The 23,833-nt window shown below is 37.8% G+C and overlaps 2 protein-coding genes across 2 annotated transcripts; both read left to right on the top strand.

Moving 5' to 3' along the window:
• The first annotated feature begins 18,810 nt into the window (after window positions 1-18,810).
• LOC110867335 lies at window positions 18,811-19,664 on the top strand. The gene is made up of 3 exons (XM_022116414.2): window positions 18,811-19,081; window positions 19,206-19,340; window positions 19,426-19,664. The coding sequence occupies exons 1-3, from the start codon at window positions 18,976-18,978 to the stop codon at window positions 19,662-19,664; spliced, it is 480 nt and encodes a 159-aa protein (XP_021972106.1). The 5' UTR covers window positions 18,811-18,975.
• Window positions 19,665-19,761: 97 nt separating this feature from the next.
• On the top strand, window positions 19,762-22,229 carry LOC110866962 (protein FAR1-RELATED SEQUENCE 5-like). Its single transcript, XM_022116104.2, has 5 exons — window positions 19,762-20,178; window positions 20,221-20,426; window positions 20,538-20,796; window positions 20,908-21,480; window positions 21,573-22,229. The coding sequence occupies exons 1-5, from the start codon at window positions 19,762-19,764 to the stop codon at window positions 22,227-22,229; spliced, it is 2,112 nt and encodes a 703-aa protein (XP_021971796.2).
• Window positions 22,230-23,833: the final 1,604 nt, after the last annotated feature.

Here is a 23,833-nt window from a genome sequence, read left to right as displayed (position 1 = left end):
ATCCGTTTGCTTATTCCGTCATTTCCATTTCTGAAGAATACTCGTTGAGGAAAATGACTCCGTCTGTTCATATTCGTTTCTGAGGAATGACCGTTAAGGAAATGACAGGATATTGCCTTGCATATCGCTGATGGTTATTTGGCAGAGTCACAAATAGACTCCTACGAATAAATTTCAGGACGAAATTTCCTAAAGTAGGGGAGACTGTGACACCTGTGTCACCGCGACCATCAAACAAATACCAAGCCGATGAAATATTGTATTTCATACTTGGGATCCTGTATAAATATGTGTATCTTTTGCACATATCAATTCTTGTTCAATTTCAAACTCTACAACGCTTTCTGGAGAATTATACGCAAACTGGTGCATAAACGTACTCAGTTTAATGCGACAAATATTCCGGAACATCAACATATACTCAACATACCTTAAATAACCTTTACATGACTTAAAAAATAATAGACTCCTACGAATAAATTTCGGGACGAAATTTCCTAAAGTAGGGGAGACTGTGACACCTGTGTCACCGCGACCATCAAACAAATACCAAGCCGATGAAATATTGTATTTCATACTTGGGATTCTGTATAAATATGTGTATCTTTTGCACATATCAATTCTTGTTCAATTTCAAACTCTACAACGCTTTCTGGAGAATTATACGCAAACTGGTGCATAAACGTACTCAGTTTAATGCGACAAATATTCCGGAACATCAACATATACTCAACATACCTTAAATAACCTTTACATGACTTAAAAATAAGTTTTGAAGGCTTTGGTATGGCAAAAACAAGTTAATTCGCTTATAGGGACTAAACTTGACAAACTGTGAAAGTATGCCAATTTGAACTGTAACGAACATTCCGGGACATGTCCATAAGTTAAACATATCATAAATATCCTTTACATAGCTTAGAAATAGGCTTTGAGGGGTTTGGTATGCTAAAACAAACTTTTGGATCATTCAGGGACTAAAAGTGTCAAAAAGTGCACAAGTTTGCACTTTCGCGCATAACTTACGTTCTGAATACATCCGAACATCCAAAACTTTATATAAGCATCCTAATATTATGCCTTAGTGTTTGACATGAGAAAAATCCATTCGTCGCGTCATTCGGATCATTTTTCGCGCTTATGCGCATTCCGTCGTAATTAACCGAACATCGCGATCGTACGGCCAAACGAGCCAACATCTGACATATTTCTGAGCATGTTTCATGTCCACAATGTTTAGGCGTCATTTTAGGGCCTTAAAGTTGGCTTTACAGGCCTTAGAAGTGTCGGAAATGGCTTAAATACGCAACAGGGACCAAAACTGCCATTTTTGAAAGTATGTGCAGATCAGACAGGCCCAGGCGGCCCGCCTGAGTTTTGGCAGATCCTGATGCGGGCCGCATGGCCCCTTCAGTAACAGAATTTTGTCTTTCTTGCACAACTTGGCCTTTCAAACAACCCAAAGGGCAATGCCCTTTCACCAAATCAGGAGCCAAGGGTCATATTAAGCCACCACAACTTTGTGACAAGTGTACGGCTTGGATCGTGGCACGATATTCAAGAAACGATCCTAACGGCTCTACCTTTCCTATAAATACCCCCCCCCTTGATGTAAAACCCACACAAATCTGATCAAAATGCTCTAAGTTGATGCCATTGCTTCATACCTGAGCTCTTTGATCTAGATTAGCATTCGGGGACCCTCCGTAAGTCTTCTTTCGTTCTTTTATTCGCTTTTCGAGTCCGAAAGTCAACGTTTTGTTGACTTTCTGCATTGACCAGCCTATGGTCAACACGAAGTTCTTGGAACTTCATGACGTGAGCGTGATCACGATGGTTATAGTCCATGGCGACTATACCTACTGATCACCACGTTATCTAGGCTCAGTGACGAGTCGTAGTTTCGGCCAAAATGTGCATTCTTGCATATTTTGTAACCAAACTACTCGTGAGCATCAAAGCCGTTTGTTTTGATGCCAAACCTGTTTTCTAAACTTAGTTAAGCATGTTCTAACATGCTTAGCTCGTCACTTTTAGTTTAGTGCATATATAGGGTCGTAAGGTAAGCGATCTAAACCATCGCTTATACTTTCGAACCCGACCCATTTGGTCGATCATTAGGATCCGACCAAACACATTAGGTGACCATAGCTGTAACCTTCCGAGGTTATACCTTGTGGTCACGATGTTAGGCGTTCCAAACGCGTTCTACGCGAACGACGCGTTAAGGTAGCATAAGCTACCTAAACGGGTCGTAACGGGTCGCAAGCACTTAGGTTAGGTTTCATTTTAGTATGTAGGCTTTGTTAAACCATATTACACGAGTCTCCATACTCGTTTGGTTTACAAACCCGCATACTATCCGATCCTTCCGATTTTGGTCCGGTATATTAATGTAGCTACCTATTAGGTGCCGTTTGATATTCCGTAATCTCTAGCATTATCTGGTTATTATACAAGAACTCCGAAGCAATCTCAGGTGAGTACATTGAACCCCTCTTTTACTGTTTTCCAAACTGTTTTGGGGTGAAACGCATGTGCCTACTTGTTACTTTCATGCTTTCCGGTTTTCACATCATATACTTGCTATGTTCGATAGTACATATATAGTACATGATTTCATTGTCTTTATGCTATGTATGTCCATTGTGTGCATACTTAGCACATCACTTTCCAATACATTTCATGCTATGTATGCCCATTGTGTGCGTACTTAGTACCTTGCTTTACATTACATGCTATGTATGCCCATTGTGTGCGTACTTAGTACATTGCTTTACATTACATGCTATGTATGCCCATTGTGTGCGTACTTAGTACATTGTTATACATTACATTTCATGCTATATATGCCCATTGTGTGCATACTTAGTACATGGTTTTACATTGCATTTTTGTTGCATATGCTCATCCAGCATATGAACACATTATGCTACATTTTGAACCCTTGTAACCATTTGACTATGTGAACCGTCTTACCCCTTTGATTACATGAACCGTCTGTAACCGTTGAACCGTGTGAACCAGTTGTATCTGTTGACATGATTTACATTTGACAATAGACATTTGACTATACACGAACATTTCTACAATTGTTAAACACTTCATCCCGATGGTTTGGTTTGAGTAAGTGATTAAGTAACGAGGCGTGTGTAATATCATACAAGCATGGTGGATACGCCGCTGGTACTTCCTATATATAAGTGTTTATACGGTATTACATATCGTAGCGTTATTTGAATCATTTCAATTTGAGACATATGACATTTTATACAAATAAGACACTTTTCACGAGACATTGTTTTACAAACGACTTATCTTATACAAACACATTTTACATGGTTATCCGTTTAACCATACAGTGTTCTCTTATTTATACATATCATCTGATCTTATCGTTTTTCAGATGATTTACAAGACAAAGCAAATTACAAGGTTCATGACTAAACATTTTCTCAAACATAAGTCATGAATTCCGTTTTCACAAAACCAATGTATCTCACAGGCATTTTTATGCTGGCGTACCTATTTTCACATGTGTTTTCAGGAGATGATGCATAGGACTTATCAAGACATACTTAGGCGGACATGTGCCTTAGTGACTTAAAACAAGATAAGAACTAGTTAAATTATGTTATGTACTCTTTGGTTCTTGTTTAAAACATTGTAAACTTTCATGTTTGATTAATAAAACGAAACTTCAATTGCCGTGGATTTGAAACAATTGATTCTGTTACAACACTCCCCGACGTTTCCGCCACGTTTTGTATGTTCTACGTGGTCGGGGTGTGACACAGCTCATTCAATCGGATGGGAATCACCCCCATTCGATCAGATTTAGGTCCCATATTGACCTCGTATAAGCCTATAAGTGAGATATCGTGTCGTATAGGTGTAGTATAGGTCACGTATTGACGTCGTATAAGCCTATAAGTGTGATATCGTATCGTATAACGTAGTATAGGTCACGTATTGACTTCGTATAAGCCTATAAGTGTGATATCGTATCGTACAGCGTCGTATAGGTCACGTATTGACCTCGTATAAGCTATAAGTGTGATATCGTATCGTATAAGTGTGGTTTAGGTCACGTATTGACCTCGTATAAGCCTATAAGTGTGATATCGTATCGTATCGTATAGGTGTGGTTTAGGTCACGTATTAACCTCGTATAAGCCTATAAGTGTAATATTGTATCGTATAGGTGTGGTTTAGGTCCCGTATAATCCTATATGCATATACAAGACCTATAGGAAACCTATACGAGACTTATATTACACTATACGATACAATACAATACAATACTATACTATACAATAACACCCTTAGAGGCCTCTATACGAAACTTATATTATACACTATACGATACGATACGATGCAATACGATACGATACGGTGCAATACGTTAATTTAATTTAAACGATAACAATATAATATATTTGTATTATTTACCAATAATATTGTTTTTTTTATAAATAATTTTCTTTTTTTATAAATAAAAAAAGGAATACGATAATTTAATTTAAACGATAACAAAACAATATATTTGTATTATTTACCAATAATATTTTTTTATAAATAATTTTCTTTTTTAATTTTTATAATTCATAATATTTGTATTATTTTTAATTTTTATAATTTATATTTGTATTATTTACCAATAATATTGTTTTTTTATAAATAATTTTCTTTTTTAAGTTTTATAATTCATAATATTTGTATTATTTTTATTTTTTATAATTTATATTTGTATTATTTTTCAATAATATTGTTTTTTTATAAATAATTTTCTTTTTTTATAAATAAACAAAGGAATACACAAAAAAAAATACAAAAATGAAGCTTTATATACGCTGCGTATAGATCCCTACGCAGCGTATGAGACAAAAATGACACAACTACCCTTGTATTTGGCTTCGTATAGCCTCAACACAAGGGTATAAAAGACATTTTCAGACCTTTATATACGCTGCTTAGAGGTCAATACGCAGCGTATATAAACCATTAGAAAAAATGATCCCTCAAACCTACCAAAATGACCCAAAAAAATATAATGGTTTATATACGCTGCGTATAGACCTATACGCAGTGTATATGACCCTTATTTTCTGTGCAATGATTGGTTATCAGGCACTGAGATCCATGGTTTATCTACGCAGCGTATTGGTCAATACGCAGCGTAGAGGGTTAACCCTATACGCTGCATATTGACCAATACGCTGCGTAGATAAACCCTAATTTTGCTAGGGTTTGGTGTGCCAATAGGCACACCCTTATTGTTATGGTTGTTTGCGCATGCAACATCATTTACATATTATGACTTGGCAGAAATGGTTTTGCCTTTAAGTGTTTTGCATGTTTGTTGGCCACCTCGTTTCTGAACAGTTTTGTTGTTGGGAACAGTTGTATGTTTCTATATTTATATATTATCAATTTACAACATAACTAAGCTATGTTTGCTTGTACCTTATGTTTTATTGGTTTCTTATGCATACCGTGTTTGTACCTTGCGCTTTGCTATTTGTTTTGTGCTTGGGTATTTAAGGGTGTGCTTTGTTGGTTGTTGGCTTCATTTTGAAGTCTTATAATTGTCGATTTGATAATTGATGAATGTGGCTTTATCGTCATAGGAGATTCCGTACAATTTATTGCTATAGTAGCTATGATGGTACTAGACATTTGGTGGGCCAATATTTATTGCAGTCGTGTTTTGTTACCGAGCACTGAATATGCTAATTGATAGTGTGTGTGTGTGTGTGTATACGTATATTTAATGACCAATCGACCAAAGTTTGGCGATTATTGCGTAATGTGTTGACTGGCTGTGATGTTAAAAGTTTGGTTTTATAAAACTGAGACAACTTGATAAAGGCAACCGGTTAAGATCAAACTTCTGAGCCTATTAAAGAAAGTTTTTTTAACACATAATGTGCGTTTTTATTATCGTAAGTAGTTTAACCCCTTTTTAAATATGTTTTATCGCTTTTGTTTATTGGGTACAACGAGGTTCACCGAAATGTTGGCGATGGCGAATTACATATTAACACAAAAAGGTGTTACACTATAATGATTTACACGAGCCTTTAAAGTTCAAAAAAAATAATCACGTTGTTTTTTATTTAATATATATTTTAATTTATAGGCTAATTTGTTTGTACATAGATAGGTTTATAATGTCGAACTCCAATGAGGAGATAGATGTTCTAGAGCGACTTACACGTCTAGTTGAAGATGTGATTGAGTTCGACTGTCGGATTACCGAGAAATCAAGTGAATTGACCCAAGTGTGGTAGGAAGATACGAGAAAAATAGGTTGAGCTTTAAGTTTCCGTTGATGCGCTTTATGCACGTCACGTTGAGCCTAAAAATGTTAATAAAATTTATATGTTTAGGTTTTTTTAATAGTTTTAGCATTGGTTGTAATTTTTGTAATATTTAACTAACAATCAATGTTATATTGTATGTTGTATCCGACTAAAGTATGCTTAATGTGTCAACAAATTAATGTGTTTGATAACAGCCTCGCCGCAACACGGTATTGAACTTGGATGGATCATGGATTAGCCGGATTAGTGAAGATGTAGATAGATTGGATTGGCTTTGCAGGGAATTTAAAAAAATAGATTAATGGCAGTATCTTTTCTTGGCCTATTTTTTAAAATGTTGGAGAGTGTTCGTCTGATGTTGAGTGGGACTTCCCCTCCCACTTTGCATGTCACATTTTTTTTTCCTAAATGCATCTTCTTTGTGTGTATTTTTTTTTTAAAGATGATTATTGTCACGGCCCCCGACCGGGTTTTATCCAGTTCAGAAGTCGTGGGACAGAAACCCGTGGTATTGGTGCTTAAGTTGGCAGCGGAAATTTTTACAGGATCGTTTAAACTAAACTGAAAATATCCAATTATTTTATTTCAAGTTTGGGACAAACCCCATAATTTAGGGGTTACTTTGTTAAATAGTAACCAAGTTTCATGAGTGTTCTAATTAAGTCACTCATAAGTTTTTTTGTTCCAATTAAGGCACTAAAATTCATTTTGATGTTTCAATCCTAGATGTTTTACTTAAATAGAAGGTAATCCATCCTATATGACATTTATTTAAGTTTTTTCTTTTTTTTATAAATCCCATATGGCATTTATTTAAGTTTTTTATTTTTTTTTATAAATATGTTAACATGACTTATAAAGGCCTACATGGATTAAAAAATTACCAAATAATTTTAAAAAAAATTGTAAAAAGAATTTAAAATTACAAAAAATATATATTTATTTATTGAGCTATTATTACTATTTTTTATTTATTAATAATAATATTAATATATGCTGACATGGTTAAAAAATAATTATTTATTAATTAAATAATAATAATAATAATAATAATACAACAAAATGCTCATATCAAAACCCTCATCCTGTTAATCATTCCTGCAACTTTGCGTCATCCAAAATTCCAAATTGATGACAACAAACCATATATGACTATGAGTACTTTGGCTACCTACTTTTGAGAATCCATTTCCTTATTTCTAAAACTTGCAGACTTTTTTTTTGAACAGCAAAACAAACTTGTTGGATCGTCGTTGACCCTGAATGAGTCGATCAGAAGAGTCGTTTCTCTAATTCAAAGGCGGAATCAGTGAACTAGATGCTCAAACTAAATATAATGCTTCACTTTATTGATTCTGATAATGTTTACAACCTGGAAGCAATTCGGCAGCACTTCGTTACAAATTCCGAGCCGTTACAAATGAATCAACCATGCACCTATTTATAGAATTCTGGAACCACTTATACGTACATGTCACAAAAGCGGTCCAGGTAAGTTGTGTGGATCGCTTTTATGGAAAATGTCCATATAAGCGGTCCAACATGCTATTTAACCACTTCTCATTTCTCAAACCTCGTGCACTGGTAATTCTAATCTATCCTATCCTATAACATGATACAAGACGAAGTCAATAGACGTAATGCACCAACAAAACTTTTATTAAATATGCTAGCAAGTAACTAGCCACAAACAACCCGGGGAACAGTCCGAAAAATACAATCCGAAAAACAGAAAACAAACATACATCCGAAAAAAAACCCGAACACTATCCCATCTTTAATGAATCAATTCTACCCCAAGAGTCCCACGACATATCCGACATTTTCACCCGTTTAGTAATCCACATAAAACACATAAAACTTGCAGACTAATTGCTCCATCAATATCAATGCCCAAGAATGGTAGGTTAACGATGTAGGGTTTTTTTTTTTTTTTTTTAGTTTGGAACATCAATCCACGATTGTAGGTGTTGTTTTGATTTGATTATTTGATCTCTTTTTTTTAATTAATTGTTTTAGCATGTTTATGAAAATTAAATAATTACCATATATGATTATTTACCTGCTATTCAGGTCATATATATAGGATTAGCACATAAAATAAACTTCAATGACTTAAATAGAACAAAATTTTTTATGAGTGACCTAATTCGAACACTCTTAAAACTTGCTTACCATTCTGTGAGATATTCCCCATAATTTACAATAAAGGAATTTCACTGGGAAATTCCTTGATTACAAAAACATGTTTATTTATTTACTGAGCCATTTCATTTAAGCTGGAGTGCTACACGACACTCTTCCTTGTTCACAGTAAATCACCTGAAACATGTTTAAAAAGATTTTATCAGCGGGGAAATACTGGCGAGACATTCAATTTGCACAAAATGACACATTGTTATAATTTACAGCATTAAGAGTTTTCACATTTGCCCCTATCTTAGCTGGTTCAGTTGTCACTCGACCGGATCTATGACTGTGGTCATACCACTATTGGGTCCTGTCACCCAATAGTGACGTATATCACTAATTAGGCTCGCCCACCTAAAGTGATAAAACAACATTAATGTGCACAATACCCCACTTACTGCCAGTAACTTAAGAGTAGCAAAGACTTAATCACTGCAAACTATAACTGGAAAACATTTAGGGTTTTGTAAAGTGATTTGATAAAAAGAGAATGACTCACATTGCAAGTTTAGATGGACAGAGTATGCCTACTGATTAAGCCTGGTAACCTAGTTAAATAATGCAAACGAAACTAGGTTAGTAACTTAATACAAAATTTACGATAACTTCACGAAATCAAAACCCTCACGACGAATGACAAAGTATAGCCCGAATTCAGGCATCACTTAAACATCCATCGGATCGGTTTCAATCGATCGGACATTATATCGTAGCAGTGATCGAGTTATTAACCTGGGATCGTAGCAGCGTCTCAACACTTAAACACACGATTTTAAGCAAAATTTGACGTTTTTGAAAGAGTTTTTCGAACACAGAAGATGGCCATGCAACGTATAATTTATAGCTGAAATTTGGGTCTCTCGCGGCCCGCGTAGACCTGAAGGGACATCCTTCGCGGCCCGCGAGGGCCACCCTAGCTACGGCTAGGGCTGCCGTGTCACACCGTAGGTCTACCACGTGTACAACACATGGCCTTGATCGTTATCCAGAGATTTGCATAGCTGTTGCGCCCCGCGAAGACTCTCCTTAAGTCTTTCGCGGCCCACGAACGATCATAAAAACTTGATTTTTCATAAAAAATAGGGTTTTAGGGGTTCGGGTTTTCACTTACGGAATGTTTTAGGACATTTTTGCAGGTCCTTACATCCTCCCCACCTTATTTAAAATCTCATCCTCGAGATTTACTGAAATACTTAAGGATACTTTCGCTTCATTTCCGATTCCAGTTCCCATGTGTACTCAGGTCTTCTTTTCGAATCCCATTTTACTTTGACCAGTACCAATCTCTTGTGTTTGAGGTGTTTGACCTTTCTGTCTTCTATTTGGAGCGGTTTCTCAACAAATTTCAACTTTTCATTTACCTCTATATCTTGAAGAGGTACTACCAGGGATTCATCGGATAAACATTTCTTAAGGTTAGATACATGAAACACATCATGTACCCGTGCTAGCTCTTTTGGTAGTTGTAATTGATAGGCAACTGGTCCTATTCGTTGGGTGACTGTGAACGGTCCTATATACCTTGGACTTAGCTTTCTTTCTTACCGAATTAAACCACCCCTTTCCAAGGAGAAACTTTCAACAGTACCTTGTCTCCAACTTGGAATTCTAACGGCTTACGTCGATTATCTGCGTAACTCTTCTGGCGATCTCGAGCCATTTTTAGTCTTTCCTTGATTTGAGTTATTTTGTCGGTGGTTTCTTGTACAATCTCAGGACCTGATAATTGACTTTCTTCTATTTCTGCCCAGCATACTGGAGTTCGACACTTTCGTCCATACAGTGCTTCGAACGGGGCAGCATTGATGCTGGTATGATAACTATTGTTATAGGAGAATTCTATTAGTGGTAAGTGGTCATCCCAGTTTCCATCGAAATCTAATACACATGCTCTGAGCATGTCTTCTAGGGTTTGAATCGTCCTTTCACTTTGACCATCGGTTTGGGGATGGTATGCAGTACTTAGATTTAATCGTGTCCCCATTGCTTCTTGGAAACTTGTCCAGAAATGCGAAGTGAAACGACTATCCCTATCTGACACAATGGAGAGTGGGACTCCATGTAAGGATACTACCTCATCTACGTACAACTTTGCTAATCTTTCCATGCTAAAGGTTTCATTCATTGGTAGGAAATGAGCTGATTTGGTTAATCGATCTATAATCACCCAGATTGCATTGTTTCCTTTCCTTGTTTTGGGTAGTTTAGTAACAAAATCCATTGTTATTAATTCCCATTTCCATACAGGCATTTCTAACTTTTGAAGTAAGCCTGAGGGTTTCTGGTGTTCTGCCTTAACTTGTGAACAAGTTAGACACTTAGAAACGTATCTAGCGATATCCTTTTTCATTCCTATCCACCAGAAGTTATTCCTTAAATCTTGATACATCTTATTATTACCAGGATGCATCGTATATCTAGATTTATGGGCTTCTTCTAAAATCTTATTTCTTAAATCTTCTCGCTTAGGCACCCAAATTCTTTTCTTATGAAATCTCCAAATTCCATCAGTCCCTTGCTGTAATTCTTTTATTTGTCCTTTCATTTCTTCAGCATCATCCTTGATTGCTGTTTCTTGAATTTTTTTCAATTGTTCTATTAAATCTAACTGTAGATTTAATCTAAGAGCACGAACTCGCCTTTGCTTCTCATGATATTTACGACTTAGGGCATCTGCTACTACATTTGCCTTTCCTTCGTGATATAGAATATCACAGTCGTAATCACTTTGAATTTCCATCCATCTTCTTTGCCTCATGTTCAATTCTTTTTGCCCAAATATGTATCTTAAACTCTTATGATCTGTATAGACTGTAAACTTACTTCCGTACAGATAATGTCTCTAAATTTTAAGGGCAAAAATTATTGCTCCTAATTCTAAGTCATGAGTCGTATAATTCTCCTCGTGCTTTTTCAATTGTATGGATGCATATGCAATTACCTTTTTGCGTTGCATTAGTACACACCCTAATCCTAGCTTAGAAGCATCGCAATAGACCTCAAATCTTTGGTTCCTTTGGGTAAGGCAAGAATTGGAGCATTTATTAACCTTTGTTTGAGAATTCTAAAGGCTTCTTCTTGCTTAGGTCCCCATTCAAACTTAATAGTTTTACAGGTTAACTTGGTTAATGGAACAGCTATCTTAGAAAAGTCTTTGATGAAGCGTCTATAGTAGCCAGCTAATCCTAGAAAACTTCTGACCTCAGCAGCTGATTGCGGGACCTTCCAGTTGGTGATTGCTTCTATCTTGGAAGGATCTACGTGAATGACTTCGTGATTCACCATGTGTCCTAAAAATTGCACTTCTTGTAGCCAAAATTCACACTTTAAGAATTGGCCTAAAGTTTTTCTTTTCTTAACAAAGTTAAGAGTGCATGCAGGTGCTCACTGTAAGTCTATAACACCCCGTGTTTTCGAATGTCAAAGTCAAAGTCCAAGTCAACTCTGGCTTCTTTGACTGTAATTAGTCGATTTTATGTTTTAATTGTATTATGTGGAGTAAGTGTTGTAATCAAGGAAGAATCGAAGTAATCGAATGTTTTAACGCGAACCGATTTACGACTGTGAATAGTAGGAAGTAACAATGCGATAAAGTTAACTAATCAGTAATCAAACCGATCTAACCATCATCGAACTCGAATCTCGAATTACGCGAACTTTGGTTGTTGTTTACGTGTGTGTGTGCCTTATGTGTTACCTGTGCGTGTTTTGTGTGGTGACCAATCGAACCAATCGAAACTCGAATGCAATCGAAATCAAATTACGACGAATGGTAACGTAACGATTGGGTGAAATATAGGTGATTGTATGTTAGATATAGTAGTTGGGACAGAAAGTAATTTGGATAGGAAACTCTACCGTACTCGTGTCTTCAATCGAAACCGAAATATCAAAAATCGTCGCACCGAACACTCGAACCAGGCTGTGCATCGATCAGGCTGTCAGTCGATCGAACAGCCCAGCCGATCGGACGGACTGTCCGATCGAGCAGGCTGTCCGATCGGGATGCCTGGCCGATCGGCCAGCCATTTCCTCTTTTGGAGCCTATAAATAGGGCTGTCATTGTCATTCTTTACCACTTTTGGAAAGCTTTGACCGACCAGCTCGTGCTCCCCTTCTTTTCTCAGATTTCTTCCGATTCCGGTAAGTTTTCATCCTAAATGTTGTACTTTCTTGATCAAAACATGCTCCTACACCTTTCTATCTTTCAATTTTTGATTTCTAACCGTGAAATCACCAAGATCTAGGCATTCTTGGCTGATGTCATCATGGTGTTCTTCAAGAACACCATGTTTTGACTTCAATCCACCATGAATAGCTTGGATCTAACCGATTTCCACATAAACAAGCTAAGATCTACCAAAGATCTAAGCATTTACATGTTGTGAAGGATTGAAAGAAGGAATTCCAACTTTCTTTTAACTCTTTTACACTCAATGCCTTCAAACTGGTAGAAACGGAGCTTGAGCCAACTCACCAAACACTCTAATGGTTGTGCGGTTCAAGATTCGGATTCTATCCACGAGGTTCACCGACTTCGGGTTAAACGTCAAACCGCCATTCCGAACCGTTCACTGACTGGATTTGGGTGATTCCTGTCCGAGCAGGAGAAACAAGTAAGAACAAAGGTTCCCTGGTTAAGCTCATTGTCAAACTACCTCAATATCACGTCAAATAATCAGAACAGTCAAGTGTTAGACGGACAGGCCGACCAGGTCAGGATGCTGGCCGAACGGTTAGGCTGTTCAAACGAACAGCCCAACCGATCGGACATGCCAGCCGATCGACCGGGCCAGCCGACCGACTGGCATATGGCCCTACAACTTTGACAATTTCATGAAGTGTAGTATTGAACGAAGATGGTGTTCGATCGAACAGCCGTTTGTCAACATTACTCCTCGGATCATGAGATACTATGCTTCCGCACTTAGTCGATTTTTCAAATTCGTTGGACGTATAGGAATGCCACCCGATCGAGCATGCTGTTCGATTAAGTGACATCCTGCTGAGGACTACTACTGAAGTTCCTAACCGATCGGTTAAGCCGGCCGATCGAACAGACCGTACGATCGATCGACCTGAAAGGTAAGAATGCTTCAGTGTTCTCAAATACTACAACGAAAACTTCAAAAGTTCAAACCATCATACACAAACACATCCTACTCAAAGGAAGAAACAATCCACTCGAACAGTCCAGCCGATCGAACAGACTGTCCAAACGGATTGTCTAACCGAACGAACATCCCGTCCGATCGAACCTGCTGATCGATCGACCAGACTGTTCGACCCACTTACACTTGTTTTCCATTCTACGTGTTATTCATCGTTATGCTATCGAACTGTTCAAGCTAACCCTACTCTCAAGCGCTCCCTTCAATCCATCAATCAATCGCTGTGAGTATACTCGATCCCTTTTTGCTTTTAGCACTTTTGGGTGTTACATACGTTACTTATCAAAATCACTATCGAACACACTACTCAATTATTTGAACGCTAACCGATTCGCATGTATTACGTGACTAAATGAATGCTTGTTGACTGTGTTTACACGTGGAATGCTGTCTACCTGCCTTAACGACGTAGTACTATAGTTTGGACTCAGCACCCGTTCACACGGGGGTTGTTAAGGACAATTACTTGCATGGATTATGGTGGTAATCATGTATTGCGAACCGTCTCGGACGGTCAACCCACAGTCATTGGTATCGATAGGTCCATGTCGATAATTAACATGCTTTGTTTTCCTCTGTGTACGTGCTGGTTACGCGTAAACTATTCGAACTCTATATGCTATTATCAAACTTGTATGCTCACCTTTACATTATATGTATTGACTTTATTTTAACGTATGTGACAGGTGTTTAAGATGTTTGCTTGCTAGGAAAGCGAGGCTAGAATAAAGCTTTAGAGGCCCCCAACAAATAGTTGTCTGTCAGGAAAGAGCAACTAGAGCATAGTTGTCTGTAGATCTTGTCAGGCTGGGTCTTTAGGAGCATTTGAACAATATTTATTTGTCTTATTTAAATATGAGTTGTCGGAGCAGAATATTTGACTAGTTGTTATCTGTAATAATTTGTTTGTTATTTGGGATACGGTATGGGACGTGTTATTTTAAACTGAATAGTGATGATAATTGTTATGGAAACTTCTGGACAATCTGTTTCGCTCAGTGACATGCCCCGATGATTCCGCCATCGGTTGGGGTGTGACACTCACAATGTTCGTCCTGGCTTTTGGAGTAAATAAGTATATTGTCGATGAAGAAAATTACATATTTACCCAAATACGGCTTACAAATCCTATTCATCATGTCCATGAATGCTGCAGGAGCATTTGTTAACCCAAAGGGCATGACTGTAAACTCGTAATGACCATACCTAGTTCTGAAAGCAGTTTTAGGTATGTCTTCTTCCTGTACCTTCAACTGATGATATCCTGAGCGCAAATCGATCTTAGAGAAGTGCTTAGCTCCCTGAAGTTGATCAAAAAGATCATCAATCCTAGGTAACGGGTATTGATTCTTAATTGTAACCTTATTTAATTCCCTATAATCGATACACATCCGCATCGAACCATCTTTCTTTTTCACACACAACACAGGTGTTCCCCAAGGGGATGAACTAGGTTGTATGAATCCTTTACTTAACAATTCATCTAACTGCTTTTTCAATTCTGACATTTCGGTGGGTGCTATCGATAAGGTGCCTTAGCTATTGGTGCAGTTCCAGGAATTAGATGAATTCTAAACTCTACTTCCCTATCGGGTGGTAATCCAGGTAGCTCTTCTGGAAGTACATCAGGGTATCCTGATACTATTGGAATTTCCTTAAGTTCCTTGCTTTTAGGGTTAATGATTACCGAGATCATATACACTATTCCTTGTTTGCGTTCATAACTAGCAACTTTCATTACTGAAATGAATTTCATCGGTTTACGTGGTTTATCTCCTGTAACCACAATTACTTCTCCTGCCGGCGTATGTATTTCTATGGAATTTTGATCACAGAGGATTCGAGCATGGTTGGCTACTAACCAATCCATGCCTAACACGACATCGAATCCAACTAAATTCATAGGTAGAAGGTTTGCGGAAAATTTATGGCCTGAGAATTCTATCTTTCCTTCTTGGAGACCTTATCTATATTAACAGAATTTCCTTCTGCTGTTTCTACCGTATAAACCTGCCTAAGTTTGGTTAAAGGTAGATTAACAGCTTGACAGAATGAAGTATTTATGAAACTTTGGTTTGCACCAGAGTCAAATAATACTTTTTCCTAAACGTCATGTACAAGAAACGTACCAACGATCACATCGGGAATCATATTTGCTTCTTGCCTTGTCAGCTGGAAGGCTCTTGCATTTTTCTTATTAGTTCCTTCGGCAGGTTTGGCCTTGTTGTCAACTAGCTTAACCAATTTTGGGCAATCGGGCTTGAAGTGTCCTGTTTCGCCACAGTTGTAGCAGATTACGGATTTCTTCCTACATTCCTCTTCTCGGTGCCCTGGTCTTTTGCAGAAATTGCAACTTTCCTTACATTTTCCAAAATGTTTCTTTTTACAATTTCCGTAAAATGGCGGTATGGAGGACTGCCCGGTCCCCTTTTTCTTGAAATTATTACCCCCACGAAAACCTTGGGAAATCTTTTGGGCCAATTCCTTTTTACTGTTTTCTTCTCTTGTACGCACCAATCCGTCGGTCAAGGTGTTGGCCAATTCGACAGCATCGTCAATTATTCGGGGTCTCGCAGCTTTGACTATATCACGAATCTCGCTAATTGGCCAACACCTTGACCGACGGATTGGTGCGTACAAGAGAAGAAAACAGTAAAAAGGAATTGGCCCAAAAGATTTCCCAAGGTTTTCATGGGGGTAATAATTTCAAGAAAAAGTATATCACGAATCTCGCTAATTAGCCCCCAAATGTAGCGAGAAATAAGCACCGGTTCTGGCGAAGCCAGAGTTGGTACAATTCTAGCATACTCGAAGAATTTCGAAGTATACCCTCGACAATCAACGTCCACCATCCGGTGGTTCAGGAACTTATTCGTCATTTGTTCCTTTTCGTATGAGGGACAAAACTTTCTTTCCACCAATTCCTTAAATTCCTCCCAACTCATGGCATAAGCCGTGTCACTTCCCTTAGCTTGCAGCACCGTGTTCCACCATTCTAACACCTTTTCCTTGAAAAGGTGGGATGCATACATCACCCGGTCTTCTTCCGCACACTTACTTATTTTGATTACCGCTTCGGTCTTTTCCAACCAACGTAGTGCGGCAGTTGCCCCTTCATTGCCTGCAAATTCAACTGGCTTACAGGCAAAAAATTCTTTGTAAGTGCAACCAGGTGTTGCAACTTTCATTTTCTTAAGTAATGGGGCTTGAACCCATTATTATTATTATCATCGCCACCTCCATTCACACTGTTACTGAAATTATCGTCGCGGGTGCGTTTGCTATGGTTGGCTTGGGAAGGTTCAACAGGGTTCTTAACAGCAGCGACAATTGTCGGGATAGCATTGGCTATACCATGTGCAACGATATTTTCTATGTCTTGTCTGTTGAGAAAATGGTCTTCGTTATTCGGTTCAGATTGGTTAGCCTCATTTACCGGTTGGTTTACTGCGTTTTCCATCTGAATAATTAACAATATATATAAATTTTTGTCACAAAATGGATAACAACTAAACACAATAGGGCAATCACAAACACAATTAAGTCAACACATATAGCCAAAATTGTCGATCTTGCGACATTTATATTTATATAATTTTATGCGTCCATACAAGCCAAATATTTTACAGATGTTTTATTTTACTATTATTATACAATATTATATATATATATATATATATATATATATATATATATATATATATATATATATATATATATAGGACAAAGATCCGTTAGGAACCACCCTTAATTGCGAGAACCGCGAGAATCAATGTGAACACAACCAAAAATGCCTAAAAATAGCTAAAAACACACAATTTTTTTTTTAATATTTTTTATAAAAAATCGCTACTTTTAGTAGCCAAAATAATTTTTTTTTAAATCTTTTTTAGTAAACTTCCATTTTGCTCCCTATGGTTTGGTCACTTTAACGATTTTGCTCCAAACCTTTAAAAATAGCCATTTTACTCCCTGATTTTTCGGTTTTTTGCTAGTTTGCTCCCCGTCTCTAATTCCATCTAAATTGTTTGTTTTTCCATTTTGCTCCCCGCAGGGATCAAACTGGCAACAAAACCAAAACATCAGGGAGTAAAATGGCTATTTTTAAAGGTTTGGGGCAAAACCGTTAAAGTGATAAAACCACAGGTAGCAAAATGGAAGTTTACTCTTTTAAAAAAAAATTGCTACTAAAAGTAGCGATTTTAACATAAAAAATATTAAAAAAAATTACATTTTTTTTATTTTTTTAATTTTTTTAGGTTTTTTGGGGGTTTAGTTTTTAGCATTTTAGCTTGGGGGGTGGGGGGGGGGTTTAGGATTTTTTTAGGTTTTTTGGGGGTTTTAGTTTTTAGCATTTAGCTTGGGGTGGGGGGTTTAGGTTTTTTTTTTTTTTTTTTTTGGGGGGGGGGGGGTTAGTTTTTTTTAGGTTTTTTTAGCTATTTTAGGTTGTGTTCACATTGGTTCTCGCGGTTCTCGCAATAAAGGTGGTTCTCGCATGAACCTTACTATATATATAGGGGACCGTTAAAATGAAAACCACCTCCGGTTGTAAGAACCATGAGAACTACACCGTACGAGGCGAGTTGGACCAAAATTTTTTTTCATAAACGTAAATGCGTGTATTATAAACACATTTGTTAAAAAAATTCAAAAAACAAAAAAATGTCATGTGTGTAGTTTTGAGCACCGCAAGTTTGTGCTTACGGGTACCGTAAATTTTAAATAAAATTTACGGTACACGTAAAAACAAACTTGTGGTGCTCAAAACTACACTCATGACATTTTTTTTTTTTGATTTTTTTTTGATTTTTTTTTACAAATGTGTTTATAATACACGCATATACGTTTATGAAAAAAAAATTTGGTCCAACTCGCCCCGGATCAAAAAGTTCTCATGGTTCTTACAACTGGAGGTGGTTTTCATTTTAGCGGTCCCCTATATATATATATATATATATATATATATATATATATATATATATATAGGATAAAGCTTGGTGAAAATCCCCATTTTTTTAAGAAACTTAGCAAACTATATTTGTGGCTAGCATGTTGCCACGTTGATCTGATCTCATGAGTTTAACTTTTACATGAAGGTTATATTAGTAATTTTCTTTAACCCCTAAGAATTATGAGATGACCTCTTCATTAATTGCCCATCAGATCGTACATTCACAATCCCCCATATTTCTTTTTCATATTTCCCTTTTATCTCTTCTACATCTCTCATCAGAGAATCATCAATCTTCATATTTACACCACAGTAGCAAGCATCTCCATTAATATCAATGGAGACAAATCCACCAACCTCTGAATTAATGTCGCCGGTCCGTAGTTTCCCAAACCGGTTCTTTTGCAGCGACTTCCAAAACGATGAAGAATTTAATGCTCCAGGTTTGTCCATATATAGTTTACTAACTGTTCTAGAAGATCTGTTTTTCTTTTTTGTCTTTTACAACTTTTTAATCTAATAATCCAACCTATTATGCATGTCCATGTTCACGTGTTGCATTCGAAGCATCTGCATACACTTATATGCATGTTGATTGTTCTCGGTCATCTGAAGCCCCTGTTAGATCCCCGGATGTTTTGGTATCCAACAATTTCATGAAAAACGCGGTTATTGATGACCAGGATATGGATATTGATGAAGGTTTGTTTTTTCTTACACTTTTCTTGTTTTATTTCTTCACTAGATATGTCATCTTTCAAACATTTTCTATAATGTTCACATGTAGCATCCCAAGATTCCCAGATGGAAGCCATGACTGTTGCTGTTTCTGGATCATCTCATGGTCCTTCTATGTTTGCTGAATCACCACGCGGCCAGTTAGACGGTTGTACAATGGACAATGGGATCCCACTTTATTTTCATATCACACATTTTATAACTTGTATTGTCATGCCATTTTATTGCAGATTCATAACTTTTTCCGTTTTATGGTACAGGTCCTTCGAATCCATACTTTGTTTTTGATACCCCTCAGGGAACCCGTTACTGGATTCCTAATGTTGCTGATAATTTCATACCGGTGTGTGGCAAAACTTATCCAACCTTTCAGGATGTTCTTTCCATGTATGAACTTTATGCGCTCGAAGCAGGTTTTTCTGTTAAAAAAGGTCAAACTAAAGTCTGGAATGGAATTCCCACACACAAGTATCTCCGATGCTCAAAATATGGAAAACCCCAACCAAAGCGGACTTTTGACACCCTAGATGAATCTTCTGTTAAGCACCGGAGGACCACCTTCTCATGGTGTGACTGTAAGGCAAGCATACTAGTATCGATATCGAACGATTCATACACAGTCCTGACTTTCAATGATATTCATAATCATGAACTTGTTGAGAGTTACAACCGTGATCTTAGTAAGATATCACGGAAACTGTCATTCTCCACGAAACAATTCATTCATAACATGAGTCTAAACCGCATCGGACCAATGAGGTCTTATAGATGCCTTGTAGCTTTAAAAGGAGGGCATCACAATGTCAATGGGACACCGGTCGATTTTAAAAACTTTAGCCACTAGCTGCGAATTTTTATTGGTGAACGCGACGCACAAGTTTTCCTTGAACGCTTGCGTGAGCGTTATGACAACCTACCCAACTTCTTTTTTGATTACACCGTATCAAACGGAAAGTTGTCCTCTGTATTCTGGGCTGATGAGATTTCAAAGCTTAACTACAAAGCTTTTGGCGATGTCCTAGCGTTTGATGCAACTTACAGCACAAACAGGTTAGCCCCCCTCCCCTCTAACATATGTTAGGCCTGATCCCCAAGTATCCAATTTTAACCCCAAAAAAGTTGTTCATATTGTTAACATCAAATCAATTTTTTTGTTCATAGGTACAAGATGGTTTTTGTGCCATTCACGGGTGTGGATCATCATTTCCAATGTGTTACATTTGGAGCTGGTTTGATATCAACCGAGTCAATTGAATCTTACGTGTGGTTGCTTAAGGCTTTCTTGAAGGCACACGGTACTCAACCAACTCTCGTGCTGAGTGATCAAGACCCATCCATGCTACAAGCTGTTCCTATGGTCTTTACAGAATCACGTCACCGTCTATGCATGTGGCATATAATGAAAAAACTACCCTCCAAGGTATACATAAGTTTGTTAACCTTTAACATGTGTTATCCAACATAACACTTTTTTACATGTCTTCTCAAACTGTTTTAATCTAACTCGTGTTATAACTATTAAAGTTATCAGATCTCAGCCGACGTGCTCGATAACACTGATCTTCGGTCCTGCATTCATCGGTTGGTTTGGAATGTTTATATCAAACCTGAAACGTTTGAGTCCCGCTGGAATGACCTCCTACAAACATTTGGGCTTCAAGAGCACAGCTGGTTGAACGACATGTACAACATGAGACATCTCTGGGTTCCAGCCTACTTTAGAGAACTGCCCATGTGTTGCTTGATGAAGACCACCTCCCGCTGCGAAAGCTCTAACGCTGCCTTCAAGGTTAACTCAACAAGCGCAAACACCCTTGTGCAATTTATGATGTGCTTTGAAAATAGGGTAGACAGCCAACGATACCGTCAACGTGTTTCGGAGTTCAAAACCTCTTCTACCATGTTCAAGGGCAATACTGAGTTAGCGATAGAACAACACGCGTTCGCCATTTACACAAACGCTGTTTTCGCCCAAGTTCAAAAAGAAATAATTAAAGGGAAGTTTTTATGCTACATCACAAACCAAAGCGAGACGAGCGATTCCAGTCTTCTGATAGACGTCACTCATTTGGATAAAAGGAACAACATCACAAACGTCTATCAGGTAACACATGTTAGGCACTTACATTATTCCACATACTCTAACATATTTTGCATCTAAAGGGCTTTTCCTTTTTTTGTCTATGTTCAAATCAGGTTACGTATAACAATGTCGATCAATCGGCCAATTGCTCATGCAGGAATTTCACACGTATCGGGTATCTGTGTCGCCATGTCTTTTGTGTCTATCGCTTGAAAAATTTTGAAAGGATTCCACCACAATACATAAACGACAGGTGGCGCCGAGATGCCCTCCCCAAACATGTTTTTTCAATTTCCAGTCGATACGGAGTCAACCCACACGCACCGTCCATTATGCGGAATGAAATCCTCGACCTCGTTACTGAATGCGTAGATGTTGCTAGAACCGATGAGGATGCGTTGGCAAAATTGGTTGACCAACTCAGGGATTTCAAGATCAATATTCTTTCCAGGCAACCGTTGTCAACAACTGAAAATGAATCAAATGAGTCTCAAATGGAAGAAATAGTTGGGCAGCCAATCAACATTCCAGTCGAAGTTGCTAATCCAGAAGTTGCACGCAATAAAGGATGTGGTACTCATACTCGCATTTCTGGGCCCGGTGAGAAGGCCAAAGCAAAACCACCAAAACGTCCAAAGCAGCTTCGCTTATGCAAGCGTTGTGGTCTGTATGTCGACGACCACGACTCACGCAACTGCCTTAAGGTGGCTGCAATGAAAGCAGCAAAGGCAGCTGCCGAACAACTAAGGCAGACCGCCACTGGCGACTGATCATCTGATTAAAATCTTTTTATGTAGTACTATGTAATGGGAGACTCTTCATTTTGGCCTTCTTACGCACATGTAACAGTCTTTTGTCATCATCCTGCTATTCTCTGTTACGTGTGTAAGAAGGTGTAACTATTTTCGTCCCAATAATCATAAGTAGGATTGTAAGAAACTCTATGGCCTTTGGCCACTTTTGTCATATTAGGCCCGAAGGTCATTCGTGGACCGATGTGGTATACTAAGCGGAAGCAGTTTATCTTAACTTTATCTGCATTTTGATATCTGTTTTTCTGTGTTTTATTTTTTTACCGACGGCGAAAAAAAAAAAACATGCATATCACATGTTAATTCCCCATAATGATTTGCTCTTTTTAACTTCAAAGGATCAAAGCAATCTTTTGTTAACCACACAGCTGGAGTAAAAAAAAGAGCTTGGATAAAAAAAAAATTAAATAAAACAAATGCATAACACATGTTACTTCCCCATAATGATTTGCTCTTTTTTAACTTCAAAGGATCAAAACAATCTTTGTTAACCACACATCTGGAATAAAAAAAACAGCTTGGGTCTGTGAACTTCAAAGCATCAAAACAATCTTTGCTAACCACTCAATCTGGAACAAAAACACTTGCTTAACACATGTTAGTTTACGTAATGGTTTGGGTCTTTAATCTTGAAAGTTTCAAAACACTATGTGTTAACCACATAACAAACAACATATATAAAAACACTTGGTTAACACATGTTAGTTTACGTAATGGTTTGGGGATTTAACCTGGAAAGTTTCAAAACACTATGTGTTAACCACATAACAAACAACATATATATTAAACCACGTCAGGTTATAGAAGTAGACTTCAAGCAACTCAAACAAACATTCTACTAATAGGTTACATAAAAAGAAAAAAAAAACATAATAAAACACCAACAAGACGACATTCGTATGTCGTTTTGTTTCAACATAAGGTCATCAGGTTAACACATTTTCAACCACTTTCACCATACTAACTACCCATGGGTATCCTCCACTAGTAACAAGCTTTTAATCATGGTGTGGGGAATTCCTCATCATGAAAGTACACTGGAGACGGGCTGCGCTCACCCTCCCATGGGTCATGGTAACACCAGGACTGGATTGTTTCCGGTGAGTATGGACACAACGGGCAGCCACACATTTCATGGTCTGGATCCGTCAGCAACCTAACCAACTCATCTGGTAGCCCCTTCAACTTTTCATCATCTGGAACAACGTGCTGCCTTCGGCCTGGTTGATCTCGCGACACACCAGATACATCAGTGACGTTTTTGGTTCCGCTTTCTGAAGCATCCTCACTTGAAGTTACTCCAGTTTTCCGGTCCTCTCCATTTTGGTGAGACCCTTTTCTTTCGTTAACCTCCCTGCACCGGCCCTCACATGCTTCTTTCCCCTTTTGTTTGAGCTTCTCCATGCTTGGTTGGCTAGCCGTATCCTTACCTTCACACGGGTCCATCTCATTAAAAGACTTTTGGGACATCTTACACCTTATGGTTAACTGAATTGGTGAAGTAGGATGGTGAAGTATTACAGAATATTAATTTGCTTCTTCCCTCCAATACTTATAGAGGA

The sequence above is a fragment of the Helianthus annuus genome, chromosome 7 (assembly GCF_002127325.2).
Source record: "Helianthus annuus cultivar XRQ/B chromosome 7, HanXRQr2.0-SUNRISE, whole genome shotgun sequence".
NCBI classification, from domain to species: Eukaryota; Viridiplantae; Streptophyta; class Magnoliopsida; order Asterales; family Asteraceae; genus Helianthus; species Helianthus annuus.
The sequence above is the reverse complement of the archived record's forward strand: the minus strand, read 5'-3'. Positions and strand labels throughout refer to the sequence as shown.